This window comes from Diospyros lotus, chromosome 14 (assembly GCF_014633365.1).
Source record: "Diospyros lotus cultivar Yz01 chromosome 14, ASM1463336v1, whole genome shotgun sequence".
Lineage (NCBI taxonomy): Eukaryota > Viridiplantae > Streptophyta > Magnoliopsida > Ericales > Ebenaceae > Diospyros > Diospyros lotus.
In genome coordinates this window covers 25302722-25315845 of record NC_068351.1, presented here as the reverse complement: position 1 = coordinate 25315845, position 13124 = coordinate 25302722, and the positions used below count along the sequence as shown (strand labels likewise).

At 38.7% G+C, this 13124-nt stretch overlaps 1 protein-coding gene across 7 annotated transcripts in view; it reads left to right on the top strand.

The window, feature by feature from the left end:
* The window catches only part of LOC127790477 (serine/threonine protein phosphatase 2A 55 kDa regulatory subunit B beta isoform-like), a 74148-nt gene that overhangs the window by 47741 nt on the left and 13283 nt on the right, over nt 1–13124 (top strand). For all 7 annotated transcript variants that reach the window (XM_052320008.1, XM_052320006.1, XM_052320005.1 and 4 more), the window contains one exon: nt 8558–8649. In XM_052320008.1, coding sequence (XP_052175968.1) covers nt 8558–8649 — 92 coding nt within the window. The remainder of the gene's footprint in view (nt 1–8557; nt 8650–13124) is intronic.

Genomic DNA, 13124 nt, shown 5'->3' with positions numbered 1-13124 from the left:
TTGTTTAGTCTACCAAGCACATTACAAATTTCATGGAAATAATTATTTGCAGTAACATTCAAGGAAGCACTAAACGTGAGGGTAGCATCATAAAAAGTCTTCAAAAACTTATAAAATGTTGCACAATTCTCCCAATATGTAGAATTTGGTGGCCCAATATGTTTTTTTCCATCTCTATCCTCTTCACAAAAATATTGAGAATAAAGCAAATCTTCTTCTTCTGACAAGTTAAATGCATCAACATATTTTAGTGCATGATCCAACATTAAATAGGTGGAGTTCCACCTTGTTGGCACATCCAAGCACACAAGAGCCGTCTCTTCTTTACATGTATTCTTCACACAAGTTTTGAATCTTTTCAATCTTGAAGGAGAAGCTCTAACATACCTAACTGCATTACTTACATTCACAATAGAGTAATCCAATTCCTTTAAGCCATCACCCACTATCAAATTCAAAATATGAGCTGAACACCTCACGTGTAAAAATTCCCCATCACAAACAGCACTCTTCCAAATCTGTAATCTTTTTCTCATGTGCCCAATAGCCCCATTGTTAGAAGCATCATTGTCAATTGTGATTGTAAAAACCTTCTCAATCCCCCATTCTTCCAAACATGCCTCAATTGTTTTACCAATTATCTCTCCCTTATGATTTGAAATTTGACAAAAGTTTAATATTCTTTTTTGCATTTTCCATTCATAATCTATAAAATGAGTTATAAGCACCATATAATTAACATTTTGAATGGAAGTCCATGTATCAGTAGTAAGAGAGACTCTTTGTGAATTCTTAACAAAAAATGACTTCAATTTTTTCTTCTCTTCATTGTAAAGACTAATTATATCCCTAGCAATTATAATGTTTGAAGGAGGATCAGACTTAGAGCATGCAGTATTACAAAATAATCTAAACCCTTTCTGCTCCACAAACCGAAATGACAATTCATCAATGACAATCATTTTGGCGCATGCCATCCTACAAGCCGCCTGACTAAATCCCGTAGCTACAAGATTACAACCTGATCCACTTCCATCCTCACTGTCACTTTTCTTTAGATAATGCAAAATCTTTTGCTTCTTATCTTCTAATTTGTAAGGATTCTTCTTACACTGATTGTTTATATGGTTCCAAAGAGTACTTGTCCCATTTCTTCTAGTATCACTTGCATAATCTTTGCCACAATAGTTGCACACAGCTTTAGGCTCAGAATAGTCTTCCTCATTTTTTGTAAAATGTTCTCATACTTCAAATTGCTGCCTAGGTTTCCTTTTTACAGCTTTGTCCTTAGAGTCCTTAGGTGGCAACGGAGGTTTAGAGCCACTACTTGATTCAATGGTTGTATTGGTCATTTGATTTTCATTGATGTTTCTCACACATTCAGGATCGGCATTACTATCTGATTCCATCTGCCATTGAAGCAATCAAAAATTTGAGATATTTTCTTGAAAATGAATTATTTGGAATTCACACTAACTATAATATATGCCAAAGACTGTTTTTTGCTGATCGTACGTACATATGTTTGAGAATAACGTTAAACATATGTTTTGGTAACTAAACCCTAGCTAGCTACAAGTCAACTAAGCAACTTGGATTCATTGGTCGACTGTAAACTCGGATGATCTCATAATTTACTAATTTTCTTATCTCCGATAAATGTATAAACATTTGGTTCCAAACTCTTCTATTGCTCATGCATTAATAAAATTTATGCCTGTGAAATTAAACAGAATCAATTAAGTTCAACTAGAGCTAACCCCCAATGGCCAAAACCAACTGAAAAACACACAAAAGCAAGTCGAAATTGGGAGCATCTAGGAATGGCAAGCAAGAGCACAAACTCGTCATAAGATCAAAGGGCAAGTTAGTTTTTGTCTCTTAAAAGAATAGTGTAAGAAGGTGAACAGAAGGGGCCTCGGCATCTCCCTAAACCCTAAACCAAAAAGACCTAAATAATGTGCACTTGCATCAAAAAATTTATAGCAAAAACACGTCCTAACCAGTAACCAAAACAATATAATGTACAAAACAGAACAGAAATGAGTAAATCGAAAATCCAAGCTAATACAGATTTGTACATGTATAGCATTTTCTGACTAAAAATAAGTAAAAAAACAAAAAATACAAGACGAAGTCGCTGAAAGTTTTTCCGACAAGCATTTTGTGACAAAACTAAGTAAATATTAAATAAATAACAACTCAACTTGTGAGAGAGACCCATACCAGTAACACGAATCGGTGAGCGGAATGCTGGGGGAAGAAGGCAACGGGATGCTTGGAGTCTCGGACTGCTACGAGGCGACAATACGCCGGCATGGCGATGTTCAGAGGTGCGTCTGTTGGAGAGCCTGCGACGTGGGGGCCGCCGGTGGGTTGGCGTTGATCGGCGATCCGAGGGTCCACCACGGGGAGAGAAACACGGTGCGGCGGGCGTGGGTGGGTGCGGGTTAGGGTTTGGGGGAAAGGGGCGAGAAAGAGAGGAAGGAATAGTCGAAGGAAGAGAAGAGGGTGTCTGGCGCCCCCTTTTATATTTAATATTTTAATTTAATTTTTTTTTAATTATATACTATGTATATGTGGGCGGTTCGGTTTTGAACTGAATCGCCGGTCTGCCAAATCGCGAACCGCTCGGTTTGGCATTTTTCCAAATCGAACCGCCAATTCGAAAAACCGGCCGGTTCGGCCGGAAACCGCGGTCTGGTGGCTTTTTTGAACACTCCTACCTACATTGCACTAGTGAGAAGAACCCTAAAAAAGCCTTTTTTTTTTCTTCTCATCACCGCTTCTGTCCAAGTCTCGGAACACCACTGTCTGGCCACTGTCTACCTGCACCGCCACTACCATTAGGTTTGCCATCATCATATCGGCTGACCACCGAAGACTCGCCGCTGATGGAGTCCTCACGCGCCCCCATGCACCACCGTCCAGCTTGCCTCCGACCTCACGCGCCAGCGCGTCTGCCACCTTTTCACATCCAACTACTCCAGATTGCACCTCTGACATCTATTTAGCCCATCCCTGGTGCCTTCATTGCACAAGGTTCTCTTCCGCCACAATTGTTCTTCCCTGTTCCTATTACTGCCAAACCCCTGCAGCCTCCTTTGTGTCGCTTCTCCTTGGCAGCCATGTCAGAAATCTCGGACAGACGCTCCTCCACTCCAACCATCACCACTGGGGAAGGAATTTTAGTGGATCAGTCCTCCTTTCCTGGTGACTTACCAACAGTTCATCAGTCCTATCGATTGGATGGTCGGAATTTCCTTTAATGCTCTCAATTGATGAAGACTCTACTCAAAGGACGAGGGAAAGGTGACAATCCCCTAGCAAAAGAAGATCCTAGCTTTAATGCTTGGGATGTCGAAGATTCACACATCTTGTCATGGCTATGGAGTGCAATGCAACCTAAAATCAGCCGGAACTTTATGTTCCTCATCATTGCTTGAGAGATTTGGGAGACTATTCAGCAAACTTATTCAAAGGTTAAAGATGCCTCAGTGATCTTTGATGTTAAAAGAAAGATTAATGCTGCAAAACAAGGCCAATTGTCTGTCACCGAGTATTACAATTTGATGAGAGGCCTATGGTTAGAGCTTGACGAATATCAAGTTATTAAGATGGTACGCAAAGAAGCCACTACCACCCTCAATCGAATCCTTGAAAGAGACCAGATAGTGGAGTTCCTAGCAGGCCTAAATCCTGAGTTTGATCAGGTTCGTATACAAGTTCTTGGTAAAGATAATCTGCTTAATTTAAATGAGGTGTTTGCTATTGTGAGGAGTGAAGAAATAGGAGAGGTGCTATGCTTGGTGGATCTAACATGGAATGGTCAGCACTCCCATCCAATACTAAGGAAGGAGTAGGAGGAAAAACATGGAAACCACCAGCAGCTTGAACCAAGGCTTCTGGACGTGAAGGACAGTGGTGCACTTATTGCAACAAGCCTCGGCATGCTAGAGAGACATGCTTCAAGTTACATAGGAAGGAGGCGGTTCTTAGCTGAATTGGTGGGTTTCAGAATATGAGGAATCAAGGTAATCCACAAAACTATCCACTAAGCTATCTTTCAAACAAGGAGCAAGAGAAAGAATCAGAAAATGAAGAAATAGCCAATTCTGGAGCAGATCTCAACCAGCTCAATAAAGTGGAGATAAACAGGTTAAAAGAGTTCCTAAAGACCATCCAAGATGGAGATGCATCCTGCTTTATTGCACAACAAGGTAAACAAGTGTATTTTACTCCTTTTTTAGCCTCGAATACTGATAGGAATATCACATGGATCTTGGATTCAAGAGCTACTGACCATATGACACCCAATTTCCATGTTTTCGAGACCTATGAGCCTTTTGAAACAACCAAATGAATCACTATTGCCAATGTGACCTCCATTCCCATTAAAGGAAAAGGCAAAGTGAGTTTTGACCCATATTTATCAATAAATCAGGTACTCTATGTACCAGATTTAACCCTAAGCTTTATTTCCATAAAACAACTCACAAAAGATCTCAATTGCAATGTATTTTCTCTCCATATGGGTGTAAATTTCAGGCCATGAACACGGGGAGTACGATTGGTGTGGCTAAAGAGCAACATGGGCTGTACATCCTACAAGGGAGGAGTTCTTCGCCTAAAAAAGACAACCTGCAAGCAGCTTACTCAACCCAAAATTTAGCATCTGATTGAGCTACAATTTGGCTTCACCATCTCCGTCTAGGTCATCCTCCTTTTAGTCTATTGAAGGGAATGTTCCCTACTTTATTTTTACTCTTGATTCTAGCAACTTTCAATGTGACGTGTGTGTTATGGAAAAACATCATAGATCTTCTTATCTCATTAGCAATAAACTTTCATCAAAGCCATTTTCTTTAATTCATTCAGATGATTGGGGTCCTTCAAAAATACCAAACTATTTAGGGGCAAAGTGGTTTGTTTCTTTTATAGATGATTGCACCCGAATGTGTTGGAATTTTATTTTAAAAGATAAGGCTAGCATTGGGACTGTTCTGCCCTATTTTTGCAAAATGATCCACACTCAATTTGGAACTCCAATTAAAAAATTTAGGATAGATAATGCAGAGGATTATTTCATTGCTCACTTACATCAATTTTTCCAAGATGCGGGGATAGTCTATGAATCTTTATGCATAAACACTCCACAACAAAATGGAGTGGCTGAAAGGAAGATGAGACATCTCCTTAATGTCACTTGAGCCCTTCTTCATTATCAAAATGTTCCTAAATATCTACGAGGGGGGGTTGTTTTGACAGCCACTTACGTAATTAATAAGGTCCCATCCAAGGTTCTTAATAATCGAAGTCCAGTCCAATGTCTAACCGATTTTTACCCGGACCTAAAGTTGCATTCTCCTTTGCCTCTCAAAATTTTTGGATGTGTATGCTTTGTTCACATACCTAAGGTTCATTGAGACAAACTAGACCCTAGAGCAAAAAGGTGTGTGTTCATCGGATATTCTCCAATCCAAAAGGGCTATAAGTGTTACAACCCTGCTTCTCGAAAAATCTATGTTTCTAAAGATGTAACCTTCATTGAGTCTCAACCCTTCTTTGACTGTCATTCCAAGGGGAAGGATAATCAATCTGAAATCAATCTGAACAGCCTGTTCTCCCTTCCAGAAACAACTATCGATGCTGTCCATAAACTCTTGAAGCCATCCTAGCCTTCCTCTCCTTAGTTCACTCCATCAACAACCTCTTCTCTTCATCCAACGGAGCCTGAACTCGCAAACCAGAAGTTGTATTCTTCTAACAGGTACAAAGGATCCCCCTATGTGTACAAGAGAAGACAACCTAGTGATGGTGCACAACCCGCACAAATTGTAGCCCCTGATTCAAGCATGGAAGAACACGTACCTGGAGAAACAAATATAAACCGACTAGAACTAGAATTTACTGATTTGGAGCTTCCAATTGCAATTCGAAAAGAAGTCAAAAATTGCACTGAACATCCCTTAGCCACTTTCCTACCAGCTAGAACTAGAATTTACTGATTTGGAGCTTCCAATTGCAATTCGAAAAGAAGTCAAAAATTGCACTGAACATCCCTTAGCCAATTTCCTATCCTATCATCGTCTTTCTCCTACCCACAGAAGCTTCTTAACATCCCTAGATTCTATTGTTATTCCAAAATCAGTGGAGGAGGCACTAAAGGATCCAAATTGGAAGGAAGCCATGTTAGAAGAGATGAGGACTTTGCACAAGAACCAAACGTGAAAATTATTGTCTCAACCCAAGGGAGTTAGACCTGTGGGTTGCAAGTGGATCTTCAATCTAAAGTATAAAGATGATGGTACCCTTGAAAGATACAAGGTAAGGTTAGTTGCCAAGGGCTACACTCAATCCTATGAGATTGATTACCTTGAGACCTTTTGCTCTAGTAGCCAAGATGACAACTGTTCGAGTACTCATATCATTAGTAGCTAATCTAGGGTGGAAGTTGCAACAATTGGATGTTAAAAATGCATTTTTACATGGGGATTTAAAGGAAGAGGTGTTCATGGAATTACCTCTAGGTTTTTCACAGAACAAAGCAGTACAAGTGTGCATGTTGAAAAAGGCATTATATGGACTCAAGCAATCCCCACGAGCATGGTTTGAGCGATTTTCTACAGCAATGAATACTATGGGGTACCATTAAAGGCGAGAGAACCACACTCTCTTCATCAAACATACAGGAAATAAGGTAATCGCTTTATTGGTTTATGTTGATGATATTGTTGTGACAGGTAATGATGAAGCTGAACAAGAAAGCCTAAAACAAAAGCTTGCTAAGGAATTCGAAATTATGGACCTTGGAAGACTAAAATATTTCTTAGGGATTGAGGTAGCCTACTCCAAAACAGGGATATTCCTATCTCAGTGTAAGTATACACTTGACTTATTGGCTGAGACTGGTCTACTAGGAGGAAAAGGAGCACAGATTCTAGTAGATCCAAACATCAAGTTGCTGGAAAATCAATCTGGAGAAGCAATAGATAAAGGGCAGTTCCAAAGATTGGTGGGTTAGTTGATATTCCTCTCACATACTAGGCTAGACATAGCATTTGGAGTTAACCTAGTGAGTCAATTCATGCATAGCCTTAATGAGGAACACATGCAAGCAGTAAGAAGAATTCTTCATTATCTAAAGGCTACACCAGGAAAAGGTATACTGCTTGCACCAGGAGCTAATCTAAAGGTTCAAGGTTGCACATATGCAGATTTTGGAGGCTCTCTAGTGGATAGACGGTCCACAACTAGATATTGTGTATTCTTAGAGGGTAATTTGGTGTCTTGGAAGAGTAAAAAACAAGAGGTGGTAGCAAGATCAAGTGCTGAGGCTGAATTCAGGGCTATGGCCCTTTGTGTGTGTGAACTTTTGTGGCTGAAGATAATTCTTGAAGACTTGAGGATTCAAATACAACACTCCATTGAGCTATTATGTGATAACCAATCAGCAATAAATATTGCCCATAACCCAGTACAACATGACCGAACCAAACACATTGAAATTGACAAGTATTTTATTAAAGAAAAATTGGAATCTGGATTGCTACACATCTCCAATGTTTCATCTAATCAACAGATGGCGGACATCCTTACTAAAGGATTGCCCATTAAGCACTTTGAGGAGCTAGTAGGCAAGCTAGGAATGGTAGATATTCATTCACCAACTTGAGGGGGAGTGTTGAAGAATAAAGAAGTCTTTCAAGACAAGAAGACTTGGAGATAATTAGAGTTTAGTGTTTTATTTGTTTACTGTTTTATTTATCTATTTTATCTTTTTGTTTTATCTCTTTGTTGTAACTTTAAATAGTATTGTAATCTAGTTCTGGATATAAGGAAATCTAGATAATAGGGATGCAATCTAGGAGAATTCTTAGGGTATCTCTTGTATAAATATTTTTGCTCTTATCAATAAAATTATACGGGAATACCGCTTCCCTTTCTCCTTTTTTCTACAATTATATGGCTTAAATTTTCCTGTTTATTCCCTAGCTTGCCATATTCTGAAAGTTGCATATAGGTTTCTATGAAATTCCCCCAAAAATAAAATAGGAAAGAAATGGAAGTGAAAGAAAATTATATGATACAAAACAAAGAAATATGTGCAGAGAGTTGCAGCTATGACTGCTGGCATTGAGGGATATTATACTAAAGGAATGATGTAAGGGGCAGGTAAGGGAGCCTGCAGTTCCTTAGCTTTTGTCACTTCCTCTTAATTTGGTTATCAAGTTAGGCTAGTGAAATCAAATTTTCTTTTGCACTTATATGTACTCTTTCAATTGTGGCAATCTGATTGCAAATACAATTAGAGTATAACCTTTGTCATTGCCTATACTTACCACTAAGATATGGATACTTCTTGATAATCTTTCTCATTATATCTAATTACTATTTAGATGTGGATGAAGTGGAACCAAGCCTGCAGGGTGCAGATTTTACTGATATCTATATACAATCACATTTATGTATATATGTAAACATGGTAATATACCAATTTTTACCTTTAGGAAATGTAGTAATGTTTATGTGTTCGGTTCATTGTTACAATGTGCAGGTAAGCAGTAATGAGACTAGCCTTGTGGCAAGATGTAGAAGGGTTTACGCCCATGCACATGACTATCATATCAATTCTATTTCAAATAACAGGTGGGAGCCATACTGTTTCTTTTTCCTAATTGGGAACCATACTTTTTAACCTTTAATGTTCTCTTCTAATTTAATTTTCCATTAAATGTTGTTTCTTTGATATTTACATTCCCTTGTGCTCTTGGAGTTGCTGGGATCCATCAATAGCAATAAATTCTCTAATTCCAGTTTCTTCCTTGGTAAAGGCACTTATCCCATCTTCCTATCTTAGCAAAAGAACTGGAATATGGTCAAGGATAGAACAGTTTTCTCCTTTGCTTCATCTTTTCTTAATCTCTAGTGATAAAGACTCAAACAGGAGAAAAGAAAGAGAATAATTAAATATGACATGTTAGATTGTGAATATATACTGAATTATTACATGCATAACTATATTATATATTGATGCATAGATACTGTCATGGACCTAGGGTTTTGATACGAAATTGGAAGAAATCGAGGGGGAATTAAACTGAAAGGGAGGGAAATACAGCAAGAATTGGGGGAGGATTACAAACAGAACAGCAAGAAGGGGGAGATTAGAGAGAAATCAGAGGCATCGGGAGAGAGAATTGATGAGGGAAATGACTGAATTCAATTATCACTCAAAACAATGACATTCTCTAATGATACAGCCCATTTATAGGCTGGTCCAACCTATTCAATTGAAAGGTACAAACTGCTACAGCAAGTACAACTAAAAAGAAATACATCTAATATCTATTACTACATTCTCTAATATCTATTTCAACTTTTTCCTCTTTTCTCTTACATTCCTCTTCTTTTGTTTGTTCTGCAAATATAAAAGGTAGACCTCAATGATCTCCATGCCAAAGCTGTTAATTCCAGTAAATTCCTTAACCTTTGCTAAGGCCAAGTCAACTGCCAATATATTTCCAATCATATCATTTCCAATAATAGGAAGGAACTCAAGCTTCTCTGCTAGCTAAAATTTGATTTGCCTTCCAATTGGAATTTGAACAATTAAAATAGCAAAAAACTCTTACACCATCTTCCGAGGCTCATCACTTTTCGTCCGCTCATCTTGCTTCAATTGTGTCGTCTGTTCCTCCTGAGCTGTTTCCTGTGTAGAATCTCGACTTTTTGACATGTTTCCTAATTCAGGAACCCTGCTTTTTGGATCCTATGGAATTAATGATTCTTTTTTTGGCAGTCTCCTAAGTTGTATTTAGTAGTTTCCTAAGCTGTATTTGGAAGTTCATACTTTAAAATAATTGTACATCTCAATCAAAGGAATGTAGAGAAATTCATTATTCTCCAAATTCTTCATGGTATAAGAGCAGTTTAATTTGAACCATTAATCTTGTTCGAATAAGCCCTCATGGCTAGTGGAGGCGAGAACTTGGTCTCTGAAGTATCGTCTAGATCTAGAGGAGCAGCAAAACCAGTTTCTAGTCTTCCTGAAGGCCCTATTCTTAATATTACTGGACATGAGTTGAACGGCTAGAACTTCATCTAATGGTCGCAATCTGTCATGTTGTTCGTCTATGGGAGAGGCAAGGAGGTTTACCTCACCGGATTTGCTATACAACCTTAAGAAACCGATCCTACCTTTAAGATTTGGAAGGTAGAAAATAGTTTGGTCATGTCATGGCTGATAAATTCCATGAGAAATGAAACAGGTGAGAATTTTATTTATTACAAAGGAAATATGGGATGTAGTTAAGGAGACTTATTCCAATGTTGACAACACCTCGAAGATCTTTGGAATAAAAAGCATGCTGCATGAGCTACGACAATGAGAGTTGTTCGTGACAGATTACTTCAATGCCCTGACTTGACAATGGAAGCAGTTGGATATCCTTGAAGAGAAGGTTTGGAAGTTCTTGGAAGATGGTCAACACTACAAGAAATCGTTGGAAAGACCGGGTTTGCCAGTTTTTTTTCTGGCTCGACAAGGATCTAGACGATGTGAGAGGAAGTATCCTAAGTATCAAGCCCCTTCCCAACGTCTGGGAAGCCTTCTCAAAAGTTTGCCGGGAAGAAATCTGAAAGAAAGTATTGCTAGGCACACGATATTCTCTCTCCTACTGAAAACTTTGCATTGGCAGTCAAGGAGCTCAATCTAATCGTGACAAGCAACAAAGGAATAAACTAGTATGTGAGCACTGTCGGAAACACAAAAGACACATGTTGGAAATACATGGCAAGCCAGCAAATTGGAAGCCAGCTCGAGAAAAAGAGGGTCGTGGAAACATGATTGAGTCTCAAAATACTTTCGAGACTAACCCATTTAGCAAAAAATAACTCGAAGTTCTCCAAAAGATGCTACAACAAACACCCTCTAGAGCACTTTTGCTCCCATGGGAACCAGTTCACTCACCCTAAAAGGTAACTCTTTGCATGCACTAAGTGTCCAACAAGAAAATCCAAAGTCTTGGATAGTTGACTCTGGGGCAACAAACCATATGATAGGAGATCTGTCTTTGTTTAGCAATTATAACCCTTGTCATGGTAACTACACTGATCATGTAGCTGATGGATCTCTCTCTCAAGTAAAGGGCACAAGTTTTGTTATGATTTTTGAAAAAATTAAACCTTGAATTTGTTCTTTACATCCCTAACCTCAATTGTAACCTGCTTTCGAAGAGCAAATTTACAAAAGAGAGAAATTGCATCACTCAATTCTCTTCCAAATTGTGTGAATTTTAGGAATCTAGTTCTTAGAAGATGATTGGCAGTGCTAGGCTATGTGCAAGACTCTTACCTTCTTCTAGTCGAAGATGCCAGCAAACCCCAACCATCACAATGACCATGTATGGCCTTGAATTCTAGCATTAATATTGATAGTCCAGTTATGTTGTGGCACTATCGATTAGGACATCCAAACCTTATGTATTTCAAAAAGTTGTTTCCCTCTTTATTCAATGAGAAAGAAGAAACCTTTCAATGTGAGATTTGTTAACTTTCCAACCACATTTGTGCCTCATATTCTAGCCTTTTTACAAGTCTTCTCACCTTTTTTCCATGATACATAGTGATATTTGGGGACCCTCTAAAATTCACAATATCATTGGTTCGAAATGGTTTGTCACATTCATTGATGACTATACTAGACTCTTATAGGTGTTCCTAATGAAAGAAATCAAAAGTAGGGAAAATTTTTAAATTCTTTCACTGCATGATTATTACTCAATTTCAAAGAAATTCAACATCCTTAAAACTGATAATGGAGGATAATATTTTCATTCTACCCTCAGTGCCTATTTATGCAAACATGGTATTATTCACCAAACCTCTTGTGTTTACACTCCACAACAAAATAGAGTTACTGAGAGGAAAACAAACACCTCTTGGAAGTTACTCAATCTCTTAAATTGGCATCCAATGTCCCTAAACATTTTTGGGGTGAAGTTGTCCTTACTGCCACCTACTTTGTAAACAGAATGTCTTCCTGAATTTTGAATTTCAAAACTCCATATCAAATCTTTCATGAAATTTAGTCACTAACCAAAATATTCTCTTCCATTCCCCTGAAAGTCTTTGGTTGTACTACATTTGTTTACATTAGTTTGCCACACCGAAGTAAGCTTGATCCCAAATCTCTTAAATGTGTTTTCCTTAGCTACTCACCAAATCAAAAGGGATACTGGTGCTATTCACTAGTTATCAAGAAATTTTACAGCTCCATGGATGTCACCTTTTTCGAAAACCAGCCCTTCTACACCAAAAATGATATTCAGGGGAGAATCGTCCTCACGAAGAATTCATTTTTTGGTCCTTCAACCAACTACTGCAGTCTCTCAAAATTAGCCAATTGATCCTAAGGAGTTACTTGCGTACTCGAGGCACCAGAAAACTCTGAAGGAAGTAGAGGACTGCCACCTCCGAACAATGACCAAGAATCAGATCCAAATCCTGAGGAATATGAAATTGACACAGGTAAGACCTCTCTTGAACCTGAAACTTGTGAACTTGAACCTAAAGCCAAAATATATGAGCCTCTTGCTAATCTAGACATTCCTTTTTCCGTAAGGAAAGGAATAAGGTCTTGTTCTCGATATCCAAGTCGACCTCATCTTCGAAATTGCTTACTCTGTCACTCATCGCAAGTCCCTAGATCTTTGCCTGGCTTATAACGTTTTTTCTCACATCCTTTTCCCTCGACAAGGGACTCATAGCAAGTTCACTCCTTTTGAGGCCAGTTTGCTTTGGGCACTCATGCACGGTCGCCCCATTAATCTCCTTGCTCTTATCGTTGACCACATTTATAACACCACCAGTCGCAAGTCTTCTCCTCTTCCATATGGTCGCCTTCTCACCCACATTTTCACTCATCTAAATATTGACCTCGACAATGAAGAACCTGCTCCTCCTTCACAATATGGCACGATCAATGAAGGTATTATCAATAGAATGCACTACAAATGGATATGAAGTGCCTGGGTTTATCAACCAGCCCAGCCTCGCCCTCATTCCACCATTCCTGTTTCTGCACCCATTGAGACCGACCTTTCTTGCACTCTTGTGCATCC